At 42.7% G+C, this 16,299-nt stretch overlaps 1 protein-coding gene and 1 long non-coding RNA gene across 5 annotated transcripts in view; one reads left to right on the forward strand and one right to left on the reverse strand.

The window, feature by feature from the left end:
* Positions 1 to 9,310: 9,310 nt before the first annotated feature.
* LOC147374345 (uncharacterized) lies at positions 9,311 to 11,216 on the forward strand. Its single transcript, XR_015162654.1, has 2 exons — positions 9,311 to 10,127; positions 11,050 to 11,216. It is a non-coding gene; the product is annotated as an uncharacterized LOC147374345 (long non-coding RNA).
* Positions 11,217 to 14,901: 3,685 nt separating this feature from the next.
* The window catches only part of SLC26A4 (solute carrier family 26 member 4), a 68,165-nt gene continuing 66,767 nt past the window's right edge, over positions 14,902 to 16,299 (reverse strand). For all 4 annotated transcript variants that reach the window (XM_086396834.1, XM_086396837.1, XM_086396836.1 and 1 more), the window contains one exon: positions 14,902 to 15,035. In XM_086396834.1, coding sequence (XP_086252960.1) covers positions 14,994 to 15,035 — 42 coding nt within the window. In that variant the 3' untranslated portion in view covers positions 14,902 to 14,993. The remainder of the gene's footprint in view (positions 15,036 to 16,299) is intronic.

The raw sequence follows: 16,299 nt of genomic DNA on the forward strand, positions 1-16,299 counted from the left end.
GTAGATTCAGAAACAATGAGCCGATCTTAAGTGTGGGTAGGAGGAAGTCAGTACTATTAACCTGTAAGAACAATTGACCAGAAAGCCTGAGACTCCCTGTGATGGCCAAAATGCCAGCAAGTTCGAGTGATCTGTTAATAAGAGAACCGATCAGGACAGTGTCCACTAAACGTGAACAAGTTTGATAAGTAGATATGAATAGGAAAGGTAGTGGACTGTAGTGATAGATATATGGACTTGGACGTTAAAAACTGGGTTCTAAGCCCAACACAGCTGTAAGACTTTAGACAGATTACCTAATCTCGTGGCTGGCTAACTTCATTTATAAAGTGGGAATGATAATAGTACCTACCTGTAGGGCTACTTTGAGAATTAAATATTATTTTCTATCTAAAGCATTTAGTACCGACTGGCACCCAGTAAACCCTCATAAAATGATAGTTTTTATTACCAGAGTAGTTACTATATTCATTGCTTCATGAGGTGATTAAGTGAGACAACAATATAGCACCTGCCCCATTATTAAATGAGTGTTAAATGTTAGCTGCATTTCATTATTGCCTATACATATGGATTGGAGATAGGTTTTGACAATAAGGTCAGTAGGGCAGTTTTAGACCTCTTAGCATACGGATGCACACACCAAGCAAGCCTGATGTTTAGCCAAGGCTCTTTGACTTTTGTTTATTGGAGTAAAGTGAGTGATTGGCCTTCAAGCATCATTAGCAGACTTAACGAACTCCAGCCTCTCCCGGTCCCAGCTTTCTCCTCTCCCTACCAGCTGCTAAAATGGCCCAAACATGTTACCACAGCTGAGCCTTATTAAGTATGGCCCCCAGCTTTCCAAAAACTATCAGAAACGGCAAGAGACAGATTTGGGGAATAAGAAGGAAGCAAGACTACAAGGACTGAACATTACTGATTGAAGGCACTTCCCCACTCTGTCCTTTGAAGCCTGGTGATGTATTTACCCATTTGGATAGGAATGTTTGTTCTAGAGAATCTCTGCAGCCTTCCTTCTCTTCTGAGGACAGTTTTGCAGTGGATATCCTTTCAGCTTATAGGCCTGCTCCTCCCAACCGCTCCTCTACTAAAAGATTCATGTCTTGTGTTTTTCTCTCCACATCTATGTTCAGCTCACATCTAAAAGAATGTTTAGCGGTTTTACACTACTCTGAGCAAACTGTGTCATACTAGTACATGAAAACAGTTTTTTGACAGTAGATTTAACACCCACCTGTCGCTCAGTTGAGAAAAATACTAGGCCTGAATCTGCAGTTCTTACTCCCACCTTAAAAACCTACCTACCCATCAAGGCTTCTGTTCATGTGCCATTTTCCCCGTCAGGGCTTTCTCTGACTCATGCTTCCAACAGGTAATATATGTAGTAGAGAAAGAGCATGAGCTTTGGGATGAGGCAAAATGGGGTTCCAATCTCAACTCTTGCTGTGTGATATTGGAAGATTACTCAAGCTCAGTTTCTATGTCAGTAAAATGGTGACAATAACATTCCTTGCAGAATTGGTCTGAAAAATCATAGGAGATCCATCTGTGAAGGCTTCTTATTGCTTGCTAAATAACAGGCCCTCAATAAATGTTCATTTCCTTCATTCCTCTTGGTAATTACTGCTCTTTCAGATCTACATTTAAGATAGCACTGTCTTAATTCATATTTTTGAAACATATTTTATCCAAGTATGCCCCTAGAGGATAGCATGCATTAGTAGTTCATACTTGTATAATATACAGTATTTAGCAGAAGGCACTCACAAAAATATTTGTTGACTTACTAAAGAATGCCATCAAACATAATATGACCCTGTCAAAAAAAATTTAAACTTTTGACCACAAATGGATATGGCAAACTGGATAAAACCTTGAAATAAAAAAACAACTGCAGTAGGATGGCAATGACCACAAGAATTGTAAAGAATTAGTGACAATTTATTACACCAATTTTCACAATTCATTCAATAAAATGAGCAAAGAGCATTTAATGCCAGAAGACAACAACCCATATCTGCCAACATGAAATTCAAACAGTACAGCGAGCCTGAGGTTTTCTTGAGTGAGAAAAAAATATATTAAATAGTAATGCATATATGTGGAATCTAGAAAAATGGTACAGTTAAACCTATTTGCAAAGCAAAAATAGAGACGTAGATGAAGAGTACAAACACATAAACACCGGGGTTGGGGGAGGGGGAATGAACTGGGAGATTGGGACTGACATATATATACTATTGATACTATGTATAAGATAGATAACTCATGAGAAAGCACTGTATGGCACAGGGAACTCTATGCTCTGTGGTGACCTGAATGAGAAGGAAATCCAAAAAAGAGGGGAGATATATATTCATATAGCGGATTCACTTTGCTGTACAGCAGAAACTAATACAACATTGTAAAGCAACTATACTCCAATAAAAATTAAAAAAAAAAAAAAACTGTGTAGGTGTGTGCTTGTTTAAACATATACACGTTTTGTTGTTCAGTTGTTAAGTCATGTCTGACTCTTTGCAACCCTGTGGACTGCAGCACGCCAGGCTTCCCTGTCCTTCAGTATCTCCCAGAGTTTGCTCAAACTCATGTCCTTTGAGTCAATGATGCCATCCAGCCATCTCATCCTCTGTCGTCCCCTTCTGCCCTCAGTCTTTCCCAGCATTGGGGTCTTTTTCCAGTGAGTCAGCTCTTCACATCAGGTGGCCAAAGTATTGGAGCTTCAGCTTCAGTATCAGTCCTTCCAATGAATATTCAGGGTTAGTTTCCTTTAGGATTGACTGGTTTGATCTCCTTGCTGTTCAAGGGACTCTAAAGAGGCCTCTCCAGCACCACAGTTTGAAAGCATCAATTCTTTGGCACTCTGCCTTGTTTATGGTCCAGCTCTCACATCTGTACAGGACTACTGGAAAAACCAAAGCTTTGATTATACGGACCTTTGTCAGCAAAGTGATGTCTCTGCTTTTTAATATGCTTGTCTGTGTTTGTCATAGTTTTCTTCCAAGGAGCAAGTGTCTTTTAATTTCATGGCTGCAGTCACTGTCTGCAGTGATTTTGGAGCCCAAGAAAATAAAATCCATCACTGTTTCCATTTTTCCCCATCTGTTTGCCATAAAGTGGTGGGAATGGATGCCATGTTCTTAGTTTTTTTAATATTGGTTTTTAAGCCAGCTTTTTCACCATTAATTGGTCCTAGCTGTATGTCAGTTGGCGCAGGAGCCAGGGGAAATGCTGTACTGATGGAGCAAAGGCAGGGCAAGAAATGGACACACAGGCCTTGCATTGAATATAGGCTATTGTGTTGTCTTTATGAAAGTATTGCTACTGATCTGCTAGGTGTGGAGAGAGCTGAGCAAGCTGTTTAGCTGTGTTGCTGCTGCTGCTGCTGCTAAGTCTCTTCAGTCGTGTCCGACTCTGTGCAACCCCAGAGACGACAGCCCACCAGGCTCCCCCATCCCTGGGATTCTCCAGGCAAGAACACGAGTGGGTTGCCATTTCCTTCTCCAGTTCAGCTGTGTTACTAATGATTATTTCTGTATAGACTGCCATTGAGTGATTCCCAAAATTTTGTCTTTATATTTTTTTTGTATTGCTGCTGCTGCTGCTAAGTCGCTTCAGTCGTGTCTGACTCTGTGCGACCCCATAGACGGCAGCCCACCAGGCTCCCCCGTCCCTGGGATTCTCCAGGCAAGAACACTGGAGTGGGTTGCGTTTCCTCCTCCAATGCGTGAAAGTGAAAAGTGAAAGTGAAGTCGCTCAGTCGTGTCCGACTCTTAGCGACCCCATGGACTGCAGCCACCAGGCAAGAGTACTGGAGTGGGGTGCCATTGCCTTCTCCCTTTGTATTGTTGGAAAAGTTTTAGTTGGAATTTTAAAAAATTTGTCATCCATATAGTTTGGTGAGCTGAATCATTAATGACCGTAAGTTGAAAACTATGGTAAATTTAGGCAGAGTTCTAGAATTATGAACATACAGTGTTCTTTAGTATTATCACCATATCACAGTATGTTAACTACTGCAGTTGATAAACCTGATTCCACTCAGGTAAGAAGTTTAAATCTGAGGTCTATTAATTATGCACTGTATTTTTGTAACAGCGTTTCCCCTATTGGTCAATATTTCTGTACAAATCCCTAAGAGGTAATAAAGTCACAATGCCATTATCACACCTCAGTCTCTTGAGAAAGTCAGTGTCATGGGGAAAAAAGGGATAGGACTTTTCTAGATTTATAAGACTAAGGAACTATAATAACTAAATGCAATTCTTGCAGCTTCATTGGATCCAAACTCTAGAAAACAGCTATAAAAGATATTAGGGAAGTTTTAATATGGATCGGCTGGAAGATGACGTAAGGGAATTAATTTCTTCAGAGCAATAATGGTATTCTGATTAGAAGATGCATGCTGTCATAGTTGGAGGTTGAATATCATGTCAGCAAGATACTTTAAACAAAATATATGGCTAATCGGCATAAAGTCACGTAGATAAAAATATATAGCTAATAGGCATAAAGCCATGTAGATAAAAATATATAGCTAATAGGCATAAAGTCATGTAGATAAAAATATATAGCTAATAGGCATAAAGTCATGAAGATAAGGCAGATGAGGCAATTAATGAATCTAGGTGTGGTGTACTACTGTATTTCAGTTTTTCTGGTGTTTGAAATACTAGGTAATAAAAAGTTGGAAACGCTCTGGAAAGACTCATTTGCAATAAAAATAAATGTACACAAAAGAAATTAAATACCTGGTACTATGGACTGTTTCCATCTTCTCAAAATTCATATATTGAAGCCCTAAACCCCAATGTGATGGGGCCTTTGGAAAGTAATTAGGATTAGATGAGGTCATGAAGTTGGGACCCTGATAATGGGATTAGTGCCCTTGTCAGAAATAATCCACTCACCAATGCAAGAGATGTCAGTCCCTGGGTTGGGAAGATCCTCTGGAACAGGAGTTGGCACTTCAATCCAGTATTCTTGCCTAGAAAATTCCATGGGAAGAGGAGCCTAGCAGGCTACAGTCCATGGGGCCGCAAAGAGTTAGATATGACTGAGTAAATGAGTGAAGAGACAGCTGAGAATTTGTTCTCTCTCTATTCATGTGCACACCCCAAGGAAAGGCCATGTAAGCAGACTGCAAGAAGGCAGTGAGCTAGAGATCTCTCAGCAGAATCCAACCATGCTGGCACCCTCAGAGACCTTAGAGATCTAGGCTCCAGAACTGTGAAGAAATAACTTTCTATTGTTTAAGCCACCCCATCTATGATATCCTGCTATGGTGGCCCAAGCTGACTAAGATTGAGTTTGGTACCAGTGAGTGGGGTGCTGCTGTCACAAATACCTAAAGTTGTGAAAATGGGTGATTGGAAGAGGCTGGCAGAGTTTTGAGATGTGTACTAGGCATACAGACATTAAGAAGAAATGTAGAATGTTATTGCAGAAACACGCTTACAGGAAAAGGCAGTCCTCATTATCAAATGGTAAAGAACCTGGCTGCACTGTAGTGCTTCATGGAAGGTGCAACTGTCGTTTAGCTAAGGAGATTTCTAAGCAAACTATTGAAGGGACAGCTTGGTTCTTCCTGACTGCGTATAGTAAAATGCAAAAGGAAAGAACTGAATTGAAGAAGGAATTGTTAAGCAAAAAAAGGAGCCAGAACTTGAAGATTTGGAAAATCTTCAGCCTGTTCATATTGCAAAAAATGAAAAAGCTTGTTCTGAAGAGGCTTGTTCACTAAGGCTATGGCTGAACAACCATCTGGTAGAATCAGGGACTGAGTCGGCCATCTCAACAGAAAGCAGGCAGAAAGATGGGATTATATGACAGAGACTGCCAGTTTGAAGTGAATGAATAGAGAAGATGGGATGGAATGAAGGAAGGTTGTTGGACTTGGATTTCAAAGGGTGGGACCATGAAACTATCCTTCAAGAAGCAAGATGGACCCCTTAGGTGACTACACAGATTCTCAAGGCTGCCACGCCCATCACAGATCCAGTGAACCCAAGGCAAGGCTGAAGAAGGCAGCAAGGCCGCCTCCATCTTGGTTTCAAAGGGCAGGACTGCTGCTCGGCAGAGCTGCATAGAAGGTCCCTCCCAGAGAGCCATGAGGGCAGGGCTGTCCCACTGAGCTGTGGGGCTGGAGGGCAAGAGCATCAAACCAAACAGCCATAAGATCTAATGGAGGGAATTCCCTGGTGATGCAATGGCTAAGACTAGGGGCTCTCAATGCAGGGGACCCAGGTTCACAGTGGCTAAGACTCTGTGCTCTCAATCCAGGGATGGAACCTGGTAGGGGAACTAGATCCCACATGCTAAAACTAAGAATTCTGCATGTCACAACGAAGACCCAGGACAAATGGAATTTGCCTTGTGGAGTTTTGGACCTGCTTGAGTCCTGGGTGTTCTTTGGAATGAATGATGCTAAAGCTGAAACTCCAGTACTTTGGCCACCTCATGTGAAGAGTTGACTCATTGGAAAAGACTCTGATGCTGGGAGGGATTGGGGGCAGGAAGAGAAGGGGATGACAGAGGATAAGATGGCTGGATGTCATCACCAACTCAATGGGCGTGAGTTTCAGTGAACTCCGGGAGTTGGTGATGGACAGGGAGGCCTGGCATGCTGTAATTCATGGGGTTGCAAAGAGTCGGACATGACTGAGTGACTAAACTGAACTGATCCTTCCTGGAGAAACACTGGGCTGGAGGAAGCACAGCTGGAATCAAGATTGCTGGGAGAAATATCAATAACCTCAGATATGCAGGTGACACCACCCTTATTGCAGAAAGTGAAGAAGAACTAAAGAGCCTCTTGATGAAAGTGAAAGAGGAGAGTGAAAAAGTTGGCTTAAAGTTCAACATTCAGAAAACTAAGATCATGGCATCCAGTCCCATCACTTCATGGCAAATAGATGGGGAAACAGTGGAAACAGTGACTGACTGTATTTTTCTGGGCTCCAAAATCACTGCAGATGGTGATTTCAGCCATGAAATTAAAAGATACTTGCTCCTTGGAAGGAAAGCTATGACCATCCTAGATAGCATATTCAAAAACAGAGACATTACTTTGCCAACAAAGGTCCATCTAGTCAAGGCTATGGGTTTTCCAGCAGTCATGTATGGATGTGAGAGTTGGACTGTGAAGAAAGCTGAGCGCCAAAGAATTGATGCTTTTGAACTGTGGCGTTGGAGAAGACTCTTGAGAGTCCCTTGGACTGCAAGGAGATCCAACCAGTCCAAACTAAAGGAGGTCAGTCCTGGGTGTTCATTGGAGGGACTGATGTTGAAGCTGAAACTCCAATACTTTGGCCACCTGATGCGGAGAGCTGACTCATTTGAAAAGACCCTGATGCTGGGAAAGATTAAGAGCAGGAGGAGAAGGGGACGACAGAGGATGAGATGGCTGAATGGCATCACCGACTCGATGGACGTGAGTCTGAGTGAACTCCAGGAGTTGGTGATGGACAGGGAGGCCTGGTGTACTGCGGTTCATGGGGTCACAAAGAGTTGGACACAACTGAGCAACTGAACTGAACTGATTCTTCCTTCTTAACTATTTCTCCCTCTTAGAATGGAAGTGTCTCTCCTATGCCTGTCCCACAACTATATTTTGGGAGCACTTGTTTGGTTTTACTGCTGGAGAGGAATTCTGCCTCAGGATGAATCCTATCTACATTTTCATTTATGAAATGAATGTATTCCTATCTACATTTCATCCTATCTACAAATACCATTTTTGTATTTAGATGATATTTTATTTAGATAATATTTAGGTGAAACTCTGGACTTTAGACTTCAGAGCTGAGAAGTTTACTGAACTTCTCACTAAGAGTCTAGAGAGATATATACTCTTCCTTCATCAGGAAAAAGAGAGTCCAGATGGTCAGGGTGGAATCTGAGCTTTCTAATTGGATATGGTGGGAGGGAAAGTGCCAGTCTTTGCCCTACTTCAGCTATCCCATTTATTGTGTTTGTTTATCTCTTGCAATGAAAGACAATAAAAGTGATGGCCTGGCCCCCTGTGTTCGTGCTTAGAGCACCAGAGGAATTCAGAATGAATGCTGTCTGCCCAGTGTCCAGTGCAGGACATATCTTTAGTCTCTTTGTATTGCCCCAGGGGTAGCTTAGCTGCTTCCTGGGAACCTATCAGTCATCTCCCAGGTGCTAAATCCACCACCACCATCCACTCACCTCCCAATGTATTAACACATGGACCCTGAAATTTATTTCCTGAGCAGTCTCAGTCTACATAGTCTGTAAAATGGTGTTGGCTGTTTCCAACTAATAAATAATAAGCATGTAGTGAATGTTATCCAGATCTTCATCACCACCTTTGCCAGGTAGATAAAAATCCTGAACTCAAAGCTGTTTCAGAGATGATGTCCACTAGATGGCATTGCTGCTACTGCTGCTGCTGCTAAGTCGCTTCAGTAGTGTCCGACTCTGTGCGACCCCATAGACGGCAGCCCACCAGGCTCCAACATCCCTGGGATTCTCCAGGCAAGAACATTGGAGTGGGTTGCCATTTCCTTCTCCAATGCATGAAAGTGAAAAGTGAAAGTGAAGTCGTTCGGTCATGTCTGACTCTGTGCGACCCCATAGACGGCAGCCCACCAGGCTCCTCCATCCATGGGATTTTCCAGGCAAGAGTACTGGAGTGGGGTGCCATCGCCTTCTCCACTAGATGGCACTAGTCACAGGTAAATAAAGTCTCACATACATTCTGTCTTCCATCAAGTTTGGAAGTCCTATGGAAAGAGAAAAGTGTAATAATAAGAAGTGTGGTAATAAGGCAATGTGCATATATTGTGGCCCCAAAACTAAGCATTTGATCCATAATAATTATTAAAGCAGTTGTCCAAAACAGTTACAGGTCAAAATGTGTTCTGGTTTTTGATTGCCAGACTCCAGGAGATTCTGATGCAGTGTATCAAATCTCGACCATTTGAAAGATAATTCTCTTTTCATTTAGCATCTTGTAACCGCTATCCTCTCCTTTCTTCCCTTTGCAGCCACAATTCTAGGAAGAGCAGTCTCCCTGGCTCCCCTTCCTCTCCTCTCTTTCTATGCCCTCCCTGCAATCAGACCATTTTGCCAACACCCAATTGCAAATGCCCCCACGCAGGTTACCAGTGAAATTCCTCATGTCAAGATCTTTGGGTGGTTTTCGGCGCTGGTCTAAGAAAGCCAGCTGCAATATTTGATTGCAGCTGTTAGCATTTATCCAGTAATTACCTAGCACCTGCTATACATTTGACACTGTTCTAAGCACTATGATATATAGCTAGATAAGGCTCTGTCTTAAGGGTGCAGCCAGGTGAGAACATTCATCAGAGATATCAGGCCCCAGGCTTGGGCAAGTGAGCCCCACTATTTAGATGAATAGGACAGCAAGCTCTGATAAACGTGCCCACTTTGACTCACTTCTCTGCTTTGCGTTGCAATCTGCCTTTCAGACCACTTGCTCAAATATTATTTTCATCATATTATTTTTAATATTCCTTTTATTTATGTATTTGGCTGTGTCTGGTATTAGTTGTGGCACACTGGATGTTTCTTGCAGCCTGTGAACTCTTAATTGCAGGATCTAGTTTCCTGCCCAGGAACTGAAGCCTCCTTTCCCCCAACCCCTGCATCAGGACCATGGAGTCTTAAGCCACTGAACCACCAGAGAAGTCCCTCATCATATTCTTAACAACTCTCCTATCAACATAGCATCTTAAAATTGCTGAAAATATGATATTTTAGGAGGAAGTAATCACTCCTTAAAGAGATCCCTTTGCCCCTTCCCCCATGTAATGACACAGTGAAAAGGCACCTTCTGTGAGCCGGGAAGTGAGCCCTCACCAGACACTGACTCTGCCGGAGCCATGATCTTTGACTTTCCGGTCTCCAGAACTGTGAGAAATGAATGTGTGTTGTTTACAAGTTACTGAGTTTTTGGAGTTTTTGTGACAGCAGCCCAAAAACTAAGACAAGCACCTATGGCACAGGGAGAGCTGCTTTACATAGTATGGACAAAGAAGGCCTCTTTGAGAAGATGCCATTTAAGCTGAAACATAAAAGTTGCCAGAGTTAATCTTTAGAAGACCCTGGGAGGAAGCCTCCAGGCAGAGGGAACAGTAAGTGCAAAGGCACCGCAGAACTTGGAATGTTGGGAGACTGAAAGGAGAGCCATTTGCCTAGAGGTTTGTGATGACAGTGGCTAGAGAGGAGGCCTTGTTTTATCAGAGGGGAGATCTCACTGAAGCATGTTTAAGAGCTAACAGAATGGATTCAGTAAACAGAGGAATCGAGCTACAGAAGGGATGGGGCTCCATCATGAAAGTGGAAGCATTTGCTTTGCTAAGAGCAGAAATGTGCATACTTTGTAAAGGTTTTAGTCTCCTTTCCAGACCCCCCTTTAATTTTCACTGTCAGCAGGATTCTATCCATGACTGTCTCTCAGTTATCCTCTCTAAATCTTCCTTATGTAGACACTCTCATGCCTACACCACTCTCGTGGACTTCTCATATCCAACTGTAGGTAGATATATTTTAATCTCTCAAATTATAGCTCCAGCCCAGACCTGTCCTCTGACCGGATTTAGCTGCTTATTTGACATTTCCACTTGGATAGAGGTATTTTTAATGTATGCAGAATACATTGGGATTCTTGAGTGGATGGGATTCTTCTCCATACACAAAACACAGCACACTGCAGAGGGTTGTTGGTGCTCATTGAGGACCCAAGTTCCACCTCTTCTCTGACCTCTACCCCCATTCTTTGATACAGATCTTTGAAGTGTTTTTATGCTTCTGTAAGATACAATAGTAAGCATTACTAGAGTCACCAGCACTTCTGGCTCTCCTTCTTTTCCTAGACATCATATTTATTTATATAAAAGGATTATGTTTATCTACCTCCTTGAAGGTAGGCTTAGCTCCAGCTCTTATGTTAGCCACTGAAATGTGGTTGAAAATTACATGTGCTGCTTCCGGGTGGAAAATATTTAAGATTAGGTGTTCAATTCTCCTTGTTTTCCCCCTCTTCTTTGTTTTAAGGTTATCATTTGTTGAGATAAAGATACCTAAGATTAAAGCAATTTGGAATGCTGAGCCATCACGTGGAAGAAAATTGCCCAGAGAGTCATTTGAACATGCAGCAAACTTTGAGCAAGAAGGAAAACAATAAAAAAGAAAAAAAAAAAAACAGACCCTTTGTTATATAAGTCACTGAGGTTTTGCTTTTTTAGTTCTCGTGTGTGTACCTGTCTGTATTTTGGGGTTACTACGTATAATATGACATACCTTGACTGATTAAAAAAAAATGTTAAGAAAATTCATTGTTTAAGGCAAATCTCTTCTAGCCACTACTTCAACTAGCTGGGCGCTCCTAAGCCTCTTTTAACTAGAAATTCTGGAGCTGCCAGTGCTCCCAAACTGTCCGTCCTCAACTCTCCCCAATTTGTTATCATCACCATCTACTTTGTCATTCAGTCCTAAATCCAGAAACACAGATCAGCTTAATTCCTCCCTGTTCCTCACTCCTACAGTCTGATCACCAGATTTTTTTACGTCTGTCTCAGATTTGTCCCAGACAACTGCAATAGCTTTCTTCCTATTCCCGTGTCTAGTCTAGAATATATAATACCTTCAAAATCAGAAGTGAACAAAGGGTCTACAAAGCTTCTTCCTCCTGCCCTTGCCCCCAGTCACCCCTAGTTCCTCTTCCTGAAGGCAACCAGGATGACCAGATCCTGTGTATTCCTGGAGAGATACTCTCTGCACATGGAAACAAACAATTCACCCAGAGTAACCTTCTGAAAACCAAGCTGGCCATCCCTTTCCCAGCTGAAAGCCTTCCATTTACAAACTCTTGAGTATCTAGGACCTTCCTCCATCCTGCCAATCTTTCGGTCCCAAATGACCGCTTCTCAGCTGAGATTAATCCTGCCTCAGGGCTTTTCTTGACCTGTTCCCTCCGCATGAACAGTTTTCCCCCAGGTCTGTGCTTGCTAGTTCGTTCCTCAAGCATTACCTTCCTGGAGAGCACACCCACCCTTCCCAAGCCAGTCATCCCCCATGACAGAAGGCCCTTTGTGTGTCGCCTTCAAGCCTCTACCACAAGTAAAATTGTCAGTCTCTATTTACCAGGCTCTTGGCCTGTTTATCAACCATCTCCCACATTAGACTTTAGCCCAGGAGGATAGAGATGGGCTCGATTTTGTTGCCCACTGAATGTCTACCCAGCTTCTAGTTCCGTACATGTCACAGAAAAGGCACTTGATGAATAAAGAGCTAATGGAAAAGCTACTACCCTGAACAAAATAAAGGAAGATGAAACTAAAATGAAAGTAGCCTTAGCTCTTTAAGCAGGCAGATTAGGCCTGCATGCCGTTTCTCCTCCAGATCTTCATCCTGAGCATCTTCTCACTGAGTGGCTGGCTGTATCTCTGGTTGGGCCACCACTCAGTGTAGAGAAGAGGTGGTGAGGGAATAATAAACAGGCTTCATCCCCACAGCTTGGAAGCCTTCGCTTTTTCCGGAGCAGGTGACAGCTAGCGCAGAGTACTCGTTTGCACCCTTGTATTTTGTCACAGACATTTAACAACTGCTTTAAACATAAATATTAAGCAATCACTTCCTTCTTTGTTATAGGGACCAAAAGTTCTTTTTTTTTTTAAGGGAAAAAAAAAGGTAAAACCAGAAAAGACAGGGACTCCTGCATAGAAACAGCAACATGTTTATGAAGAAACGTTGATTCCTCAATCTCAAATCAGTATCCACTTCTGCTTTAAACGCTTTAATATAGCACATACCTTCCTAATCATAAAAGTGATGCCTCATATCATTGTAGATGATAGAATTCTGAAATTGTCTTTAAAAATCCCTGAGCTTAATCCTTCATCTGTTACTCTGTCGTTGGAAACCAACAACAAAAGCTTCATTCATCTCTAATTTCACCTTCTGAATTTATTTCTAGGTATCCAGGTCAGCTGATTGGATTAGCTAGGTAATGTAACCCAGCCATTTTGCTTTTATCTCTTACCAGAGTGGAGGATAGATAAAATCCAAGCTTCTTAATGTGGCATACGAGGTCCCTCGTAATCTGGCCCCAGTCCACCTCTCAGCCTTATTTCTCACCACTTCCTTCCTTTACCCACTTAACTGGGAGCTTACTGGTGAAAGGGCATGGGCACACCAGTTGTTCTACTGGTCCAGACCACTCCTATTCACCTGAATACTTCTGTGCCGGGGAATCAAAGGATGCCCAGGCCTCCTTTTGTATATGGTGTAAGCTTGGAGGAGTGGGTTAAAGAATCCTGAAGTGCTATATTCACCATGAATTGTTGAGCTCAGAAGTGAATTCACCTGGAAGGGGTCGGGCTGACTACTCTGATCAACACACAGAGATCAGGACCCATCCTCAGGTGTGTAGCAATGCCACCGAGTTCACAGGTCTCTTGAAGAGAGCTGCAATGAACTGAATGTGTCCCTCTCCCAAATTCAGATGTTGAAACTGTAGCCCCAGAGTGATGGTATTTGGAGGTGGGACCCTTGAGGGGTAGTTAGGTCAGGAGAGTGGAGCCCTCATGATGCAATTAGTGTCTTCCAAGTAGGGAACTAGCTATGTGAGGACACAGCAAGGAGACAACCCCTAGTGTCCTCTATAAACCAGGAAGAGGGCATTCACTGACCGTGCTGGCACAAGATATCAGACTTCTAGCTTCCAGAACTGTGAGAAATAGAAATAAACATTTGTTGTTTGAGCCACTCCATCTATCGTAATTTTTTATACTAGCCTGAACTGAGTAGGACAATAACCATACCTGTTCTCCATATTGAAGGGCCTCTGCCAACTTGTAGTACTGGTTGGTCAAGGACTTGTATCCTTCTTTTACATCCAAAGGGTGATTTTCACATGCTCCTCCTGTATGGCCCAGAGCTCCTCCATCCTGGGATAGTCACAAGTAAAAATGGAGACAACTTCAAGCACATTCTAAAGTGGAATATTTGGTGATTGATGTATCCTGGCCACAGGAAGTGTATTATCAAAGGTGCTCCTCCAACTCAGAATGTGCTTGTTCAGTCTGGAGTAGTTGGATGTGGAGAGGTGTAGCTGTGCTTTTTTTCAAGGCCCTTCAGAAGGAATTGTGTGTTCATGATACAGCTATGCATCTTGATTGCCATGGTGTGTACATGGAGCTATGCGTGTGCATGTGTGCTCAGTCACTTCAGTCATGTCCCACTCTTTGCAACCTCATGGACTTTAGCCCATGAGGCTCCTCTGTCCCTGGGATTCTCCAGGCAAGTGTACTAGGGTGGGTTGCCATACCCTCCTCCAGAGGATCTTCCCAACATAGGGATCGAACCCACGTCTCCTGCAGGTCCTGCATTGACAGGCAGGTTCTCTACCACTAGCGCCACCTGGAAAGCCCCACATGAAGTTATACTTGGGATAAAATTGCATAGAGCTATACACACGCACACACACAGTGACATGTGATAAGCTCTATGGTTTGTACCAATGTCAATTTCCTGGGTTCCGTATTGTATGTAATTGTACAAGGTGTTAACATTGGAAGAGACTGGGTGAAGGGTGCAAAGGAACCTTGCTGTACATGTCTGCAAATTCCTGCAAATCTATAATCATTTCAAAATAAAAGGCTTTTTTTTTTTTTTTAAACGTAATGGGGAGGGATTCAGAATACTGGAGCACTTGGTCTAAAACAGTGAAGTGGGTTGGATCTTGTGCAAAAATATTTCCTCTGTGTCTAGGCCTAAAGATGTTCCTGAAGAAAGGGATGAAGTGGGCTACCTTAGAATATTTAAAATTAGTATAAAGTCTAGATAGATCTTCAGCTTCTTGGAGCTCTGTGAGAATACTAGTGAATCCCCAGCTGCTTTTCTGAAGACCTGTATGGAGAGCAGGCCGACAGGCAGGTGAGTTGCGTAGACCACAGGAACAGGCCAGAAAGCCCAGGACTTCCCTGGTGGTTCAGTGGTTAAGACTCTTTGCTTTCAATGCAGGGGATACAAGTTGATCCCTAGTCGGGGAACCAAGATCCCAAGTGCCATGTAGTGCAGCCAAAAAAAAAGAAAGAAAAGAAAAAAAGAAAAAGCTGTTAGTCCAAAAAGAAAAATACACAAATGAGTTGGGTCAATGACTCCCTTGAGTATTAAATGATAATAAACATCTGAGGTGCTCAATTTCTTTAGTCATCAGACAAATGCAAATTAAAAACACAGTGTGATCCTAATACACAACCACAAGAATAGCTCAGATGAAAAAGACACACAAACCAAGTGTAGACAAAAACATGTAGCAACTGAAACTCTCATATATGATGAAAGTGTGAGTCGATGCAATCACTTTGGAAAATAGTCTGCCGTAGATACCTATTGCAGTGTCTACTGAAGTAGAACAGATGTATTGTGGTTGTGGTTTAGTCACTGAGTCGTGTCCAACTCTTTTGCAACCCCATGGACTGCAGCCCTTCTGGCTCCTCTGTCCCTGGGATTTCCCGGGCAAGAACATTGGAGTGGGTTGCCCTTTCTTTCTCTAGGAGATCTTCCCAACCCAGGGATCGAACCCACATCTCCTGCACTGGCAGGCAGGTTCTTTATCACTGAGCCACCAGAGAAGCCCTGAACATAACTATATGACACAGCAACTCTGCTCCTAGGTGAATACTTCATAGAATAGTCTGCATATGTTTACCAAAAAAATGTAACAATGTTCTCAGCAGCACTATTCATGAAAGCTTAAGACTGGAAACAACCCAACTATTCATAAACAGTAGAATAGATAAATAAGTGGTGGTAAATTTATACAGTGGAATGTGCTGTACTGTGCTTAATCTCTCAGTCATGCCCAACTCTTTGCGACCCCATGGACTGTAGCCCACCAGGCTCCTCTGTCCACGGGGATTCTCCAGGCAAGAATACTGGAGAGGGTTGCCATGCCCTCCTCCAGGGGATCTTCCCAACTCAGGGATGGAACCCAGGTCCCTTGCATTGCCGGCAGATTCTTTACCATCTGAGCCATCAGGGAATCCCAGACGAATACCATTTAACAATGAGAATTAATGAAGATTGTTATCTACAATAACATGGATGAATCTTATATTTGTAATATTGAGTGCAAGAAGACAGACACAAAAGAGAAAGGGAAACAATCTTATGATTTTGATAGAAATCTTTCCATTTTGATTCCATTTATATTAAATTCAAAGAGCAAGTGTTAGAAGTCAGGACAGTAATTATCTATTGAGGCAATTACTGGGAGAGAGCATGAGAGGGCATCTGGGG

Source organism: Bos grunniens, chromosome 4 (assembly GCF_055505025.1).
Source record: "Bos grunniens cultivar Pamir isolate PY7600 chromosome 4, Bosgru_T2T1.0, whole genome shotgun sequence".
In the NCBI taxonomy this organism is placed as follows: Eukaryota; Metazoa; Chordata; class Mammalia; order Artiodactyla; family Bovidae; genus Bos; species Bos grunniens.